Source organism: Lissotriton helveticus, chromosome 5_1 (genome assembly GCF_964261635.1).
Source record: "Lissotriton helveticus chromosome 5_1, aLisHel1.1, whole genome shotgun sequence".
Classification (NCBI taxonomy): Eukaryota; Metazoa; Chordata; class Amphibia; order Caudata; family Salamandridae; genus Lissotriton; species Lissotriton helveticus.
In genome coordinates this window covers 512460494-512479438 of record NC_136065.1, presented here as the reverse complement: position 1 = coordinate 512479438, position 18945 = coordinate 512460494, and the positions used below count along the sequence as shown (strand labels likewise).

Below are 18945 nucleotides of genomic sequence, written 5' to 3'. Positions count from 1 at the left end.
AGAGATGACTGGATAAAATCTACAGGGCCATGATAGTTAGCAGTGGCTGATTGGATAAAATCTACAGGGCCATGATAGATAGCAGTAGATGGTTGGATAAAATATACAGGGCCATGATAGATAGCAGTAGATGATTGGATACAATCTACAGGGCCATGTCCCAGTGCAGCTGCACTGGATATGGGAGAGAAAAGAGGTCAAATATTATTGAATGAAGGAGTAGAATAGAAGTTGTTTACTACCCGCCATGGAAGGCATTGATATGCTTTATGCTGGGCAGAAAACGGCTCAGGAACCTCAGGTTAGCAGTTCATTTCATTTAATTTATTACTTTATTTCTGTCGTTTAGACCTAGAAAGCACAAGGATAAAAACATACCGTTTACACATAATCGACACTTGACTTAAACACATAGGAAGGGTGATTCCAGTGATAGTTCATAATCGTAGCGACAATAATTTTAGAAAGATTTTGTACAATAAATAAGTATTTTTAAAATATAAAACATCTAAGACAGAATTAAACTAATACCGTTTACTAAAAAGAAAGGGTCAAAACGGCCCTCTGCCTATTTACAATTAAAACCATTAAGAATAGAGAGAATAGGGGACTAGCAGCACCATCATTGTTGAGTACAGCATCGGAGAGAATTCAGGTTAGTAGTTAAATTAGTGATTATTGTTGGTTATTGGGATTTGTCATGTACTCTGAAGGATACTATCCCCAGCCTTTATAGGCTGTGCTACAAGGGTAGGCAAGCCGAAATGGAAAGTTGAGGAGATAGTCTTTCAAAGAAAAAAGGAGAAGCGACAATCAGACGCTTTAAGTGACGGTCAAAAATTTCTAGCAGGGTTTTAGGAACCTAGAGTAGATTTTTGAGATAGCATGACCTCTAAGGGTGCAAAACTATAGAAAGAAACATCGTTATTTGCATGGGAGATAGTGCTATATCAGGTACTTTTGATAGGCCCTAAAATCAGGTGAACAGTCTGTCTTCTGGTAAGCTGTTGAAAGACCATAACTTAAGCAAGGACAGCTGATCAGCTCAGTGATTCGAAACTTGATGTAATGGAATATATAGCAAAATAGCAAGAGCTTTAGGTTGTGCTTGACTGAAGTAGTAACCACATGCTCAAAGCAATGTTAGAAAATAAAGAGGGTAAAGACAAAGGAAGCTAGTTTACTTCATCATTGATGAAAGAGATATCTGGTCCGAACTAGTAGATGGAGGAAATGTAGTGACTAAGAAGAAGTGCAAAAGTGGCTGGTTAGATGAGGAAGATGAAGGGGCCTAGTTTTTACTGGTAAAGTTATGCAGTTTAGAAGATAAAGAGAGGGCTAAGCTTGAAGGTGTAGTGCAGAATTACAGACGCCTGACGGGAGTGATTTCTACTTCTTATGTGTAGCCAACTCAATCACAGGTCCCAGGAACGATAAAGCATTTTGAAGCCTTTGGACCAAACCAACTGTCAACTGAAGAGTTAGCAGTGGCATCAAGATGTGTTAAAGCCCGCAGTGGTAGTTGCAGGTTTGTCTTGACAGTTAAGGAAACAATTGTGACCAGCACTAGAAATAATAATTGTGAACCAGAGACCCGAAGGAGTGTGAGGGAAAGCAATGGCTTTTCCTAGGGAAAGAATACTCTCAAATCATATTTGATTACTGCCACCCTATGACATAAATCGGGTTTACAGGAGCAGAAAAATTTAACTTTCTTTCCTGGATTTATGGTTGACAGTTTCCGTGTACACTGTAACATGACAGGTGCAAGAGCTATAGTAAAAGTTGGATGTAGCAATTTTTTTTAAAAACAGCACTTGTGTTTCAAAAACTTAAATTTACGTGCCAGGATCCAAAATTTGTTCACAACTCCTTTGGGTTTTAATGACTTTCAGTGGTGCACTAAAGAAAGAATACCACCATTACCAATCCTGGAAGAACAGATGCAGCCCGAGAGGATATTAAGAGGAATATCAAAAACGAGATCAGACTGAGAAGATACATCCTGATGGTCTCTCTCAGGTCTTCCGATATGGTTTGAAACCTCTCAGCTCTATTTTTATCGAAGGCCACTTGGCATCCCCGAGCCACAGCATTCCAATCCCTGAGGGAGGTATTGCCCTGAGAAGCTGAGAAGTAGTGTTTTTGGGAGGTTCAAGTCTCATTGATCATGTCAGGATTCTGGCAACTGTCCGCTCAATAGAGATTCTCTGCCAGGCTACTTTCTTTCAACAGGGGACCATGAGAGTTGCCAGATGTGGGTACAGGGAGCCAATGTCACTTTTTGTAGCCAGTAATCAGCTACAGCTCCCTCCTTGTCAGGTTGAGAAGGCGCTCTCCTTTTCTCTGTTCCTTTGATACTTCTTTAAATAGCATGTAAAATGAAAAATCAGTAGCTGTTGACTGAATCTTTAAAAGATGCTGAGTATAAGGAGCAGAATTAGATTGTTAGAAATGTGGGCAGTCGGTGTAAAGGAGTTCAGCTTAAGATTTCTGGAAGCAGAATGAGTTGTTACTCTCAAGGTTGCCATTTTGATACTTCCTGATTTGGACTCTTCAACCTAGCGTAAAGAAGACATCTGCCAGTGACAGGAACCGCTGGTGGGGGCTTCATGAAAAGGGAAAAACATTGACTATAGGGCTCAAAGCCCTGGAAAATCTAGCACAAACCATGTACATTTTATAACTTCTTTTTGGGTTGATTCTTGGCCCTGAAGTTGCTAGCACATTCTATTTTTGCACTTAATTGTTTGAGTAGTCCTATTCTACATATCAAGGAGAACCGTTCTAGTCTTCAAATATTTGTTGCGCCAACTGGATATTCACTGTTGTGTACTGACTCGTGCTCTCTTTTAGCATGTGACCACTACTAACTAGAATAAGAGTTTGAAGTTCGACTTTGCTTCTGCCATAGAGAACGTAAAATCAGAAAGTTGTTATTCAATATAAGTGTATCCGTACTGGTGGTGCTGGGTCATAAATGGATAACAACAGTCTCCATCACAAATACTGCCAAGTAACTGATAGTCCCGGGACTGAATGAGCAGACCATACCAATATAAAAAGCACAGAAAACAGCTACCTCATGCAGCACTCTACATAGTCAATGCAAAACAGGTCTTATCCCACAACCACCCATGTGCACAGATGTCATGCTGAAAACAGAGGTACTGTGCGGACTCCTCTCTCGCTCTTGCAACTCCCTGTAAATCTTACTTATTTGATTAGTTCTTCCACCTACCTGGAACCTATTCCTGGTGATGCAGCACATGGCAAGAAAACTGTGGACTCACCTGGGCTGGCACGGCCTGGGCTAAGCTCTGCCATGGACTTACTAATCTATTGTGGTACTCCACAGGCCTCATGCACCCTCCTACCTCATGAACATATAAGTGTTCCTTAACAGACATTTCAACATATGAATGCCTAACTTGTGATTTAGTTAATCTAGAAATGTTGCTGGACCTTACCTGTCGCCTTAGTTCCTGTAGCTCCCTACGAGCTTCCAGGCGTGACTTTTCTACCTCCCGCAGGCTGGACCGCAGATCAGCCGCCTCCTTTTCAACAACTAACCTTGCTTCCTCCAAGATGGATAGCTTCTGTTCCTTTTCCTCATTGGCTCGCTTCAGGCTGACATCAAGAGATGTGCACACAAATCAAAAGGGGAGGGAAAAGAGGGTAAGTTAGAAACTGCACTAGTTACATGTTTCCTATGGGGATTATAGCTGCACACAGGAATAGGTAGATTCCTGCCTTTATCCTGTCAATGCAAGCTGTTTATCAGATTTCAAGCATATATTCTAAAGGTGCTAAAAGGCATACTCGGCTCGTATATACTAGAAGGAAAAGCTGCTTACCTGAATCAACTCTTCTCCAGCATTGGTATCTTAAATGGAGTCACATGATATGAAATAGCCTCCATCACCCAGCTAGGATTTCTCATTACATTAACAACACAGAAGAACATAAACCATTTCCCTTCAACACTCCCTCTTTAGCCTTTGGGCTCTTCTCTCTGAGCCACCAAGTGGACTGTCAATAAGCTACACCTTCTGCAGCCATTTTCCACTTTTAGGGCATGGAAAAGGGGGAAGTGACCTTCTCTAAAAGTCCCACTGGTTAGGAAAGGAGATCATATCTGTACCATTGAAATATATGAATGCTGGAGAAGACTTGTCAAAGGTAAGTAACATTCCCTACTCCAGCATGGGACCATACATAAATTCACATGCTATGAAATATAGTTGCCTGCAGTGCTTACCTGTGAAAGTAAAACATTGTTTTTATTGGATAAATTCTTCAGGGTTGAGGTGGTTAAGAACTATATTGGGTCAATAAAGGTTCCTAGGGAAGAGGTTGCTGTTGAGAAAGATTACTGTGATGACTGATAATATAGAGAATGAAATAGTAAGCGGGATCAGTTGTTCATGGTTAAAATTAATTCTTTTGGAGAAGAAATACAGGTTAGCAGGAATGTTCATTGTTGAGTTGATAATTTCCCCCTTTCCTGAAGCTAGAATATATCTGTTGAGGGTACCCATAGCAGTGTGTTATGTATGGCCAACTAAAATAATTTTCTTCACACATTTGTCGGTGGTTATTTCTTGCAAGCTCAATGTAAACTGAGAATCAACTTGAGCTATCTCTGTTCTTGGTTTTGCTGTCCTCGCTAACTGAAGAATGAAGTGGCAGCACATTGGTGGTGTAGTTATCTTGGGGAACGTGACACAGCGAATCATGACCTTGCTCCTCGAAAGGGTATAAAACACCACTTTGCTTTTCACGAAAATAGCCACAATTTTACCTGTCTCTAAGAAGAGAGGAGCAGTAAAAAGGTAGGTTAGGAACATTGGTTTAGAAATCAGGTCCCAAATTTGGCTTTACCCATCCCTTCTACCTCAGTTTTGTGTCTTTAGACAGAACTCTTGTTCCACGATGTCGGCAGATGTCTTGATGAACTTGTTAGCTTTGGTTTGACTGTTCTTTTTTTTTATATATTTTTTTTATTGAGCAGAGCATAGATAAGGTACAATACATATAGGAATCATTTGGACAATGGAAGTGAATATAAGGTATTTAAAAGCTTCTTCTATTAAAAACAGATTAAAAGGGAGGATTATGAATACTTAAGAGCCATAAGCAGTCAATGACATTAAGACTACATATCTACATTTTCAAATACAAGCACTGTGCAACATCCGCAAAATTCGGTCCTAAAGTGCAAATGCAATACAGTACAATCCAACCTAAAATAAAGTGCTAATGCTTCAAAATTACTATAAGTGCAAATACCACAAATTAAAGTGCGCTTGTGACTTATTGATAAACCCTTTCAACACTTCAAGACTGCTTAAGCATAATACAGGCCTCTTATCAGTATTCAATCTAATTACAAACTTGACCCCCCCCTTTTTTTCTGCAAATTCTCAAAATATTTCCAATTAATTTCAAATCTCCTTACTGCTCCCACTCTACCAGCATAAGCTTTTTCAAAATTCCATGACCTCCTCATTTTGTTAAGCCATTTCAAATGGGAAAGAAGTTCCTTTGATTTCCAATTTTGGAGAATTAGGGAGCGGGCAACAGCACAAGAAATAAATACAAACATTTCCTCCGCATCTTTGAGAAACACTCTATCATTACATATACCAAAGAGGGCCAATTTGGCTGAAGGCATAAGTGTTTTCCCTATAGCTGCCTTAATATCTGAGAAAATAGCCTCCCAGAAAGATTTCAGTTGAGGACAAGTGAAGAAAATATGAAGCCATCCACCCTGACTATCAGCTTGGCATCTGAAGCACTTGTTCCTAACCTCCGGGAACCTTTTCTCCAGTGCCTCCGGAGTCCAATATGCTAGCCAGCGGGACAGGAATGCCATCCTCTTAAAATTGGCGGCCCGTAATGATTTATAACCCAATAAGCTTATGGTTTCCCAATCTTTGCTTTTACTCCCACTCACTCTGATTGGTAGAGTATCTCTGATTAAAATGTCGATTTTACCCTTGTTAGTATTCTTGTTTTGTAATGACCCAATCAAATTGAATTCAACCTTTTTTAAAGACATGGAAACCATGTTCAGAAGTTTTGTTTGGGGGGGGAAAGCCCCGAGGGTTAAGTTGTCTGTGATCCAACTTCCAGTCGATCAGGGGGGACTGGCTCTGCCACACTTAAGAACATATTATGAGGCAGCCTTTCTTGATATAGTGGCAGGTCTGATAGGCTCAAAAAATAATCGAGACAGCTTCTTCTTAGAAAAAATGATACAAGAGTCTGATTCTCAAATTCGGGTATTTTTAAAGACTGCAAAATTCCCAAAGAGGACAAGATATAAGACCTTGAAAGAATGCTTCTCTAGATTGCAGTCCTTTTTTAAAAGAAATTCTATCTCCTCAGCTTCCCAGTTTTTAAGTCTACGAGAGTGTTTTTGTTTGGGCCTCCAAATTAGAAACAGCCATATAATAATGTGGGAGAATTTGGGATTTCGGGAGTTAAGGCACTTCGTTGTTCAGCAAAGAATTATTACGTGGCAAGAAGTACTAGCTAGAGTAACTACTCCCTGGCGACCAACGTTCTTTGAATACTCACAAATTGTCCACTTTCTAAGAAGAGATATAGGTGGATTATTTGATCCGATGAGTGAGATGGTAACTCTCCTATATGAAGTAAAAACCAGTGGCATAGGGAATTGGTATAAGAGGCTCCATTGTGACGGGCAATTAGCTATGATAGATTCCCATCTAGAAAAAATAAGTAACCTAACACAATGTAATTTAACACGCAAAGATTGGTTTGACTGTTCTTGAAGGTAATTTTGACTTTGTCTTGTCATAAGAAAAAGGGATTAGCGATTTCATCCTGTGCTATAGTTCCAGAATGCCAAGTAGTGAATGAGGTTAGCTTGTTGACTCTCTTGTAGAAGGTGTTTAGCTTTCTCTTTTTATCACTTGGACTGGTAAAATGGCGAGGCAGTACATGAAAAGTTTCTTCTCACATCTTTTAACACCATAGAATCAAGTTTACATTGACCTCTTATGCACCATGGTGCATCATTGTAGGAAACAGCCTTTTCTGTGTGGTCATTGTATGTTTTTGCCTTTTGCTGACTTTAGAACTCTGCGCACTTTAACCTGTTAACCAGTGATAAAGTGTCTGTGCTCCATCTTTAAACATGGTTGAACTGACAGATTCCTAATTGGTATATTTAACTTACATATAAAGACACTATCATATGGTATAAAATGTAAGTTAAACGTCACTATTGTGCCATCCACCATAATGACAGAGTAAAACATGGCTTCAGGCCTACCCTCAGTGGCCGGAACTGCAGCAGGGGAAAAAATGCAACTTGACCTGTCAAAATAAACTCTTTTGGTAGGTCAAAACCTCCATTTTACATGTTACTAAGTCATCCATAAGTAGGCATTGTTACCTACAAGGCAGGCTGCATAGTATCTTTAAGGCGGACAAGTAGAAATGTAATGTTAGCATGTCATTACAGTGACTACCAACCAAAAGCACTTTTTTACTGTGGAAGGCCTAGTTGTCCTATTTAGAAAACCAGAGAACAAATTAAAATCCTAACACTGTAAATCGGGAATGAGGCTAACTAGACACATAATAAAACAACTATTTTTAATAATTATTACAAATACATTTCAAGTTTGAAATTGGACTGTAAGTAAATATTAAGGAAAATTAACTTTTGGAAAACTACCTTTGCTCTGACTGAAGTTCCTACAGGCTAATTTGCATTTGCTTTCAAGCTTCTCTCAGCCAGTGAGTAGCACCTTAATAGGTGCCAAAAAGATGAAAAATGCTTTCCAGGACCAACAATAAACTGAGCTGAATGGGCAGAGATGACTCTACTTGAATCTCACAGAATATGTAGGGTAGGGCTGTGAGTATCCTTTTTTATATTGCAGTGTCAAATCCTGTTTGAATGGTCTGCTGGGTTTACATTTTACACTTTGGGAGCACTTGATAGGCAGATAACAGGATGGCAAGGCAGTTCTTGTGTAATCAATGTTCGATTCAGATTAACCCGGTTTTATCCACTAGACTTCTGTCTTTGGATTTATTGGGTGTACAGTGACAGCCACATACTGGATTTTAGTCACTTCACACACATGCCCCAGCTCTCAGACCCCAAGTTTAGTGTAGTTGAAAACTTTCAACAACTATCTTTAAAATGCCCAAAGTGGGTGGAGTTGGACCTGGGAACTTTTACCTCATTGGTTAAGGTGTGCCCAAGAGTCATTCCCACCTACTAACTTGTGCCAGGCATTGATGTGGCACGTCCAGCCACCCACTTCGGAATTCTCCTGGACCTGAAGAAGAATAGAAGGGAACTAGACCTGCTCTCTGTGACCAAAGAGGAGCCCTGAAGAACTGGACCTGCTTCCTCTTGTACTCAGAACAAACCGTGGACTCCAAGGATCATAAGGCTAACCTCTTTTTGAAGCTATAATGAAAAAACAAGCTATGAAAGGCCTTTCCTGCAAATATCCAGCTGAATAGCGGCCAATAGCCGTAGATTGGACCCAGCTATTGTCCTCTGCCTCATTTGCTGTGAGTCTCTAAGTGCCTCACCTGAGGTCCAGAGGGGCTTCAGAAGTGTACTCTTGTGGTGGTTTGGGAATTAAAGGACTAAGTCAGAAGATAACATCTTTCACCAGGGCGAACCTGGTTGGTGTATTTGATCCATGCTTTCTAATGGTCAGCTGCAAAATGCATCCAAGTCTCGTTCTACCATAACCATTGATTATCATAGGCACTTCGTGCTTATTGGCGCGGTTTCTACATAAAACGTTAAAAATCCATATGCCCGTAGCCTGTAAATGGATTATTGCCCTTTTGGTATTATTTTGTTTATTACATTTTACTCTAGTTTTCTAATTCGGGTTGGGATTTATATTGCTTTACAATTTGACTTTATAACTGTTTTGATACTGCAGAAAGGCTTTAAACATTACTCTAAGTTACGCCTGTCTGCTCTGTGCCAAAGCTACCAAGGGTTGAGTTCAGGTTAATATAGTGACTTTGAGGGTTCACTCCTACAAGGTTTGTAATTATACGATCGAGTTGGGTAACCACTAACTCCAAATAATAATCCAATTTCTTACAAAACTATGGGTTCTGGACTTCCTCTATGACTTCGGGACTGATTCAGAGTTTGGTGGACAGGTTACTCAATCAAAAACATGACAGATATCCTGCTTGCTTTTTTTAAGTGCATTATATTCAATGACACTTGTAATAAGGCAGAGAGGATATTGGTTACATTTGTGATGGGTTAACCTATACAACAAACTCTAAATCAGTCCCTTAGTCCCAAAGACAGACAGCAAAAACAGTGCAATCATTAACACATCACCTGCTTCCCAATTTTCTTTGCATATGGTTATTGGAAAGGGCTCCTTTTTAGGCATATCATTCTTTAATAACTCAAAGGGAGTATCTTGCTGTCCCTGGTCGGGGAAATTAGGGTGTTAGCATGTGAAATCCTGTCACACAACCATACAGTGACAAAAAGTAGAAAGGAACATTTCTTCAATTAGTAGAAGGCATGAAGATCTTGCCCGATGCCTGGGGTGCTAGAGGATAGGAATCAAGATCTTGCACAGAGCGTAGGGTGCTGTGAGGTGGCTAAGAAGATCATGCCTGGGTTAGTAGAGGGTGGATGGAAGATTCCTACTTGTAACCTTGTGGTGTGAACGGTCATTAAGAGGTTCCTTCGAATCTGTATGCATGAGGTTCCTCTACCTAGTATGAGCTTGCTAATAGATGAGTATATGGTTTTAGCACCTAGTTCGGAGGACAGTGGAACAGATTCCTGCACGCACATAAGTGCAGTAATAAAGTGGTATCAGGTTCTTGTTCCTAATCCAGGGAACTCAAATACCTAATTTGTTTGATCTGCATTTGAAATGATAGTGACACATACAAAACCATAACACAAAAGTAGCAAAATTGGTCATTAATAAAACAGGAATGTAGTGCTGTAGAGTCACATGCTTAGGATAATCCTGCCATTTAGTGTTGGGCTTTGAATGCGTGCAGGTTGTTTTTCTTCAAAGAAAGTCTTTCAAGTCACGAGTTAGAGGGACTCCTCCTCTTGCTGGTAATGCGCATGGTCCTCGACTCCATTGTTAGATTTTTTTCCCGCAAGCCGGTTGAGGATGGAATGTGAAGCATAACACAGTCTAGTGAGATGGCATGCGAAAGGAATTTGTGATATTTTATTAAAGTAACTGCAAAAAACAGAAGTGTCTGGGGAGGAGGGCGGTGCACATGTGAATCTACAGCACTATATGCAATGAACAGATGCTTACTGGGTAAGTAACATTTTTTGTTTGAGGCATGTGTAGCTGTAGATACACATGCTTTGCATAGACTATAAGGCAGTCCTCCTCCATAAGGGGTGGCTAACCTATGGGGGTTACAGTTATTTGAAATAATGTACACAGAACTGCGTGGTCTACATTGGCTTGTTAACTGGCCTGCACATCTACACTGTAATGTTTTGTAAATGTATGCAGAGTAGACCATGTAGCTTCTTTACATATGTCAGCGAAAGGTATATTTCCTGACACGGCCATTTTTCTTTATGAGTGGAGTGAGCTCTAGGAAGGATAGGGAAAGTTAGCTTTTGCGTAGCATGTTTGGATGCATTTGACAATCCAACATGCAATGCCTGATTTAGAAATGGCCCTTTCTTTGTGTGGTTTTGAAAAGGCAACAAAGAGTTGTTGTGTTTTTCTAAATGATTTGGGTCTATCAATATAATACATGAGGGCTCGTTTTAATTCAATGTGTGTAGAGCCCTTTTCACAACTCAGTTAGGTTGGGGAACAATACTGGCAATTTGATAGATTGATTAATGTGGAATAGAGACACAACCATTGGAAGAAATTTAGGATTGGTACCCAGTATCACCCCATCTCTATGTAGTTGGAAGAAGGGTTCTTCTAAAGTTAATGACTGAAGCTCACTGATACAACCAAGTGAACTGATTGCAACTAGGAATGACATATTCCAGGATAAAAACTGCAGGGCACTGAAGTGGAGGAGCTCGAATGGAGGGCCCATTCATTTTGTTGATACAATACTGAGATTCCAAGTGGGAGCTGGTGGCACCCTAGGAGGAATGACTCTTTTAAGACCTTCCAGGACCACTTTAATGACTGGAATCCTGAATAGGGAAGCATGTTGTCTGTTTTGTAGATATTGCAGCCACTTCCACTAAGTGTAGCCTTTATACATGTAAAAGTTAGACCGGAGGTATGTAAATTTATTTGAAATGTTTTATAAAGTGCGAACACAACCCAAATGGGTATCAGAGCGCTGTACAAATGAGCGTGAGTGTAATGAGGAAAAAGCATGAGTACAACAAACAATATGGAACAAATGAGGTACCTGAACAATAACAAGGTCAGAGGGGAGCATGGGAAAATACAATAATAGCGGTGACCCATGGGAGTCAGCGAATCTGGTGGGACCTGAAAAGTTCCAGTAGAGCAATAAATCAAAAGGACACATGAGGAGAAACATAATACACTTTGAACAAAAGGTATGCAAGATTATCAAACAGGAGAAGGAAGTCGGTTAAGGTGGGATCAGGGCTAATGCTGTTGAAGGTCATTCAGGAGTAGCCATTTGACATGTTTTTCTTAATGAGGCAGTAGATGGGTTGGATCTGATCTCGGGAAGAAGAGCGTTCCATGTTCTTGGAGCAAGACCAGAGAAAGCCCGATTGTACGTTTTTTTCTTATTGAATTTGGGAGGTTTCAATGGTACGGAATTAGAACTTCTTAAGTTCCGACTCGAGCCAGATAGCATACGTTTTTTTGCCAGGTAAACGGGGTGTTGTAATGAATAGCTTTGTGCTGCAGGAAAGATATCTTGAACCGAATCCTAGATTCGATGGACAACCAGTTTAGTTGAATTAGGTCTGGAGTGATGTGGTAATGTTTTCTGGAGCCTGTGATGAGTCTGGCCAAAGAGTTCAGAGTGCCTCTAAGTGGAGCCGAACTAGCTGTAGATAGCCAAGCAAGGGTCACCAACCCATATTCTAAACGCGAGATAACTAGGGATTGGACTGCTGACTGGATGTCCTCAGGCGGTAGGAATGGCTTGATTTTCCTTAGAGTGTTAAGCTGAAGATTGGCTCCCCTAATAGTATCACTGATGTGATCATGCATATTTAGATATTTGTCCAGGGTTATACCTAAAGATCTAGTAGAGTCAACAACATGAGGGGCACAGTTAAGAGCAGTAACTTGGTTGAGTCATAGGTAGGTGCAGAGTGGTTGCGGGGGGCAATCACAAGGAATTCTGTTTTGGGGGTATTTAACAATAGATGATTATGAGTTACCCACTGTTGAGTTATTTGAAGCGCATCATTTAGAGTCTTAATGTCATCTGTAAAGGAGATCTTCAAATACAGTTGAGTTTCATCAGCATACATATGGTAATGAATGTTAGAGTGGTTCAGAATATCAGAGAGAGGTTCCATGTATAGGTTAAAAAGTGTGGACGAAAGTGCGGAGCCTTGAGGTACTCCAATAGTGACTGGGGTATTAGTTGCAATGGGTTGGTTAACTTTGATTCTTTGGGTGAGGTTATGTAAGAAAGAGACAAACCAATTTAAGACATGGCCCGATAAACCCATCCTATATTGAAGAAAAGCAATCGGGTTTTCATGTTTGATGGTGTTAAATGCTGAGGACAAGTCAAGAAGGATCCGAAGACATGGAGCATTTTGATCAAGAGATCTCAAGGTGTCGTCAACAATGTGAATTAGTGCTGTTTCGGTCTGTGCCCGCTCTGAAACCCGACTGGTATAGGTCAAGGAGCTGACATTTCTTAATGTGGTTGCAAAGCTGTGTGTGAACACATAAATTACATAAGTAACAGACAATGTCTTGAACCGTGGCTCCTAAAGGATCAATGTGTTTGGAATGACAGTAGTGAACAAATCTTTTCCACTTTGCAACATAAAAGGCAAAAGTAGTCGGCCTGTGTGCTTTTTTTGAGAATGTCCATTCAAGGTTGTGGTAGATTTAAATAATCAAATTCTAGGAATTCAGAACCCTGATCGCAAGGTTGAGGGACCTGGGGTCTGGGTACCTGATTTCTCCATGGCTCTGCTTGAGAAGGTCCTGCCTGTTCAGTAGCACCTGATGGAGAACTACTGAGAGTTCTAGGAGTGTGGTGAACCTTGGTTATCGTGCACTTGTGAGAGCCACTAGGATGAGGGTAATAGATGTCTGCCAAAGTTTGTGAACCAAAAAATGATGCAGTGGGAGAGGTGTAAAAGTGTAAGCAAATATCTTGGACCAACGCATCCATAGTGCATTGCCCCTGGACTGTGGTTGTGGTAAAGGTAGGGACGGTGGCAGAGTCTCCCCTTCCGCTTTTTCAAACTGGTTAGCGCTACCGCTATGTGCAAGGCTGCATGACTGCATTTACTATTAGAATTATCGTGCCACATTTTAAAACTGAAACATTTTAAAAACAAAACGCTATTACTTTGTTTATTTGTCATTTTAAATACTGAATAGCACTGATACTTCCCAAGGAGTCTGGGCTCGATCATCTGCCTGCACGCCTTGTTCCGACTCGGTGACTAGCACCGTTGAGCGGAGGGCGGACAGGCGAGAGCCAGACTCACTTCCGGTCTGCGAGCGGTTAGCGCTCTAGCTTACACAAGTGCGAGGGGCTTATAGCCCCTCTTCCATTTCGAGCGCGCAGCGGTCGCGCGCAGTGGATCACCTGAGAGATCGCCTAAGAGGAGCCAAAGAGTAGCCCGTCTGCGCCCGTCCGCGACAGAACGGGACCAGGGGCCACAGGCTCCATGCGGTCGGATAGTTCTACCATGGAGAAATCCATAATCAGGTATTCCGCCCAAAACCTATTAAATCTTAGACTACTTCCATCGCCTGATTGTGTTACTGACAATTGGCCATACCCTGAGGGCCCTTTTTCTTGCCTAAAATGCCATTTTCAAGCATCCCACTCTACTATCATTAGTAAGGTAAATACCGTAACAAATGTACCAATAAAAGGGATAAAGTGCTTACTTTTAAATGTTCGCTCTATGCCCAAACACCAATTACAAATATGGGATTTGTTACATACTTCACAACCAGATCTGGGTTTTCTTACAGAGACCTGGCTCAAACCCGACACAATACCTGCTATAGCTCTAGGGGTCCCCCAAGGGTATAAGTTTTTAAATATGGATCGTCCAGATAAAGTAGGCGGTGGAATAGCCATCGTATATAAAGATAACTTGAAAGTAACTGTTTTAGAACAAAAATGTTGTCCACAATTTGAAATAATTGTTTTTAGAGTTATTACTACTACAAGAGCATCCTGGAAAGGAGCGTTAGTTTATCGCCCACCAAGGTCTAGTTCAGGTTTTACTCTTTCTCTTCTAGAGCTCTTAGCTCCTCTTCTTAGAGCCAACGAAGACTTTTTGCTCCTTGGCGATTTTAACACTCATATAGATAATTTAGAGCTACCTGAAACTAAGTCCTTACTTGCTGACCTGTCCACTCTAGGTCTGGAATTGCAGAACAATGGACCCACACATAAAGGAGGCCATTCTCTAGACCTGCTTTTCTCAAACTGCACTAAAATTCTCTGCCAATCCACCGTTCAGCTAGATTGGTCAGATCACTTCCTGCTAGAATTCTGTATAATGGAAGAGGATAAACGCCCTAAAAAGAACACTCTCCCACCAGTATGGCGTCGACAGTGGCACAGGGTAACGGTGGAGGACTTACAGAGGGTCTGGACAAGGCCTAACCTTATGTCTACAGATGATGTGGAAGGTACCCTAGCTAAATTTAATGAATCCATGACTGCAGCAATAGATAAACGTGCCCCCCTGAAGCTGCATAAACAATTTCCTGTGAGCAAACAAAAAAAATGGTACACTGAAGCATTGAGAGTGGAGAAGCAGGGTTGTAGGAAGATAGAGAAAAAATGGAGAAAAGCCCGCACAGAAGAAAATGGTAGAGCACACCGTGAAGCCCAGTCTAACTATTACAAAAACATAAAGATGGCGCGGAAGAATAGCCTTCTACAGCAACTTGCAGAGGCTGGTAATTCCTCTAAGGAATTATACAAAATACTGCAAGCATTCGTAAAACCGACAGCCTGTGACAGCCCAGACAACTTCTCCCAATCCTTATGCGATAACATTTCTCTGTTTTTTGAAAATAAAATCAACTTGATATATGAGAAAATATTGAAGGCTCCCAGCAATCAAAGTAGTACGAGTACTTCCATCTCCTCATCTACACAAAGAAATGTCTCCCTGACAACTTTTCCTCCAGTCGGTGAATTAGATCTCCCCTCCCTCATCAGCCACATAAAGTCAGGGTCTCCTGACGACTTCCTACCAGCAAAAAATGATGGGCCCCCTGAGTACTTTTCTTGGACCACAAATCCATGACATCATAAATCACTCTCTCAGGGAATGACACGTGCCCGGGGATTGGACAAAAGCAGTGGTGAACCCTATCCGGAAGAATGCCGCGCTTCCCTGGACGGACCTTTCCAACCTCCGACCCATCTCCCTCCTGCCATACCTTAGCAAAATGACCGAGAGGCATGTGAACACCCATTTGTCAAATTACATCGAGGCGACGGAGGGCCTGGACCACTCCCAATCTGGTTTCAGGCCCAATCACAGCACCGAGTCGGCCCTCATCTCAGTGACGGATAACATCAGGATGTCACTGGATGGAGGGGGATCAACGATTCTGGTGCTGTTAGATTTATCCGCCGCCTTCGACACGGTGTCACACGAAATACTTCTCGATCGTTTGAGGGAGGTGGGCATAGGAGGTACGGCTCTGTCCTGGTTGGAAAGCTTTCTTTCGGGTCGTCTACAAGGAGTCAAGTTGGGCTCCCATAATTCCACTCTAAGGGAGCTCACCAAGGGAGTGCCACAGGGCTCATGTCTAAGCCCCACGCTTTTTAACGTGTACGTGGCCCCCTTGGCGGACATTGTAAGAAAATACGGGTTCACCCCGGTGTCGTACGCCGACGACACCCAACTCCTATTCCCCTTTCAAGATCTTACACCCGCAATCCAAAAATCACTTGCAGATGGGATGAGAGCAGTGTCAGATTGGATGGCACGAAATTGCCTCCAATGTAATGTGACCAAGACGGAAGTCATGTTGTTTGGTGGGGCTACTCTCCTATGGTCCCCAGATTGGTGGCCCTTGGAGTTGGGGCCTGTCCCCAGCCGGAAACCAGTTGTCAAAAATCTTGGAGTACGTCTGGATCAAGCACTCCTGCTCAAAGAACACATCAACCAAGTTACAGGAGCGTGTTTCCACGTTATCGGGATGCTACGGCGTGTTTTTCCATTCTTGCCCGATAACTATAGGAAAACACTAGTCCAGACGTTAGTAATCAGTAGGATGGACTACTGCAATGGTCTGCTAATTGCAGCCAATGAGGAACAACTAAATAAACTGCAAGTGGTCCAGAACACTGCGGCGAGGCTGGTCCTCAATGCTCAACCCAGAACCCCCTCTCGTCCTCTTCTACATCAGCTCCACTGGTTGCCAATAAGGCAACGTATAGAATTTAAGACGTGTTGCACAATACACAAATGTCTGTTTGGCTTGGGACACAGATACTTGAAGGAAAAGTTTGTACCATATACCCCTGGACGTACTTTACGCTCCAGCAGTCATCAATTACTTCAGGTCCCAAGATTTAGAAGAACTAGACAAGGCGGCCGTGCCCTCTCCTATAAAGGCCCTGTTCTATGGAACTCACTTTCCCCAACACTGAAGCAAATCACCAATCTAGAATCCTTCAGGAAAAATCTTAAAACTTATCTATTCACTCAGTCTTAAGAAACACTTTCTAATGGTATATGATCACGATTGAGCCTTTCTGTTAGGAGCGCAAGCGCAGAGATATCCCTGCCGGGATTGATTCAGGCGCTATACAAGAATATAAATAAATAAATAAATAAAACCTGGAGGTGAAGTTTGGGTATTTGGCATTTTCTGCTGTGGCAAAAAGGTCTATGTCTGGGTGACATCAATGCTAGAAGTATGGGGGGAGGACTTGTGGGAGGAGCTCCCACTCATGGACTATTTCCACCTCCTGGTGAAGAGAGATGCAAAGACGTTCTCCACTCCCAGGAGGTACTCCACTAATAGGAGAATGTTGTATCGGACAGCTCACCTCCAGATGGTATGGGCTAGGTGAGACAGCTGAGGGGACCAAGGGTCACCTTGCTTTTGCAGATAACAAATGGCAGTCACGTTGTCTCTTTTGATCAGGACTACCTTGCCAATCAGGTGGGGAAGGAAAGCTTTGAGAGCTAGATGAAAATCTAGCAACTCCAAGTGATTGATATGGGGATGTGTTTAGCTAAGTGTCCAGCGACCCTGGTCCAAACTTTATGGGGAGACGGATCTGATCTCCTGGAGCACGGTGACCAACTCCCTGGTAGCCGCTGTGACGGTGGACACGGTGTTCAGCAGAACGGTGAACCAGAAGTTGTGGTCGGTGCCTGCAGGCAAGTGGCTCCTCCACTTCAAAGGAGATGCTGGCTGGTTCGTGAAGTGCTGGCAGACCTCCAAGGCTTTTGGATGTTGCACAGCTGCAGGATGAGTCAGGTTATCGCGATTGTCAGTACAGGAGCAGACAGGCATGGGTTGGCGCCAAATGTCCACAGCTGATCCACAGTTCTCGCTTCTTCAAATTTACTTGGTCCTTTTTTTTCTTTAGTCAGGCAAATTTGAGTTCCTGTTGTCAGGGGGCCACGTAAATACTGAATTTAAGGGCGTTCAGGGGAGTAGCCAATGGGCTACTTATACTTGGGGTTGTTACAGCCCCTTTATGACCACTTCCTGTGGGGAGTGGGCATAGCCATGGCCCAGAGTTACTAATTCCACCAAAATCAAGATGGTGGAATCCTTCTTTTGTGATTCACATCAGGCTGCCCACCTAAGGAGTGTGACTAGTCTGGTGGTGTAACATGTCTACTTGCATATCTAATGGGGCTGAGGGAGGGGGTGGCATCTACCAGGTCTGAGGGAAGCCTCTGGCCTTAGTATTAAGATTTACTAGCTAACACAAGGAGATGATGGATGGAGCGCTGAAACTTTTCAGACACTCAACCCATTCACAGATCTGGGTTGAATCCATCATCGTTCTTTAGCTCACTTCACCACCCCACTTCAGTTCGAAGACGGTCAGGTGGGAGTTGCCCTTTTATGTATGTGGGGTCGCTATTTGATGCTTTATATTTTTGTCAACTCTGGGTGTGATGACTTGTGAATTTACAGGGTCGGTAAATGTGTAAGATATGTGGTGTAGCATAACTTTAAGCATCGGCAGGTACTGTGCCGAGTGTTGGCTGGAGGAGAGAGTCTCAAATAAGAAGTTGTCCTCTAAAGGCTCAGTAAATAGCTAGACCTTGTGGAAGCATCATAGGAGTCCCACGGGCCATCATGTGGTGGGATGTAGAACTCATCTCACTCCTCTTCCCTTCCTTGTGAAGGAGAGAATGGAACCCTATGGAGAGTGTGAGGTGGGTTCTAAAGGTGAAGGCGGTGGTCACTGCTTGTGGTGCGCAGCATGCGTTTGTGGTGGGCTGATGTGCGCCGGGCTTGTGGCCTTTTCTGCCTTCTGTCTGTGCTTTGGTGGTTTTGGGACTTCTAAAGCTTCTTCAAACAATAAATGTCTATAAGCCGGCTGTGCACCAGAATGAGGAGGTCTTGTAATGATACCACTAGTGGATGGCTGTATTATGACATGTTTTTGTCTTGACTAACTCCTGTTGCTGCCGTTGAAGCACTGGTTCCGCAGACTCTGAACCATGCGTATGTTTGCTGAAGGCAAATAATTTCAGCTCCAATGTCAAAATCTTTGATGCAGGCATTTTCGGTGCCCAGGGTT

The 18945-nt window shown here is 42.4% G+C and overlaps 1 protein-coding gene across 2 annotated transcripts in view; it reads right to left on the bottom strand.

Annotated features, from left to right (window-relative positions):
• The window catches only part of CROCC (ciliary rootlet coiled-coil, rootletin), a 574059-nt gene that overhangs the window by 223715 nt on the left and 331399 nt on the right, over window positions 1-18945 (bottom strand). For both annotated transcript variants that reach the window (XM_078642848.1, XM_078642849.1), the window contains one exon: window positions 3471-3630. In XM_078642848.1, coding sequence (XP_078498974.1) covers window positions 3471-3630 — 160 coding nt within the window. The remainder of the gene's footprint in view (window positions 1-3470; window positions 3631-18945) is intronic.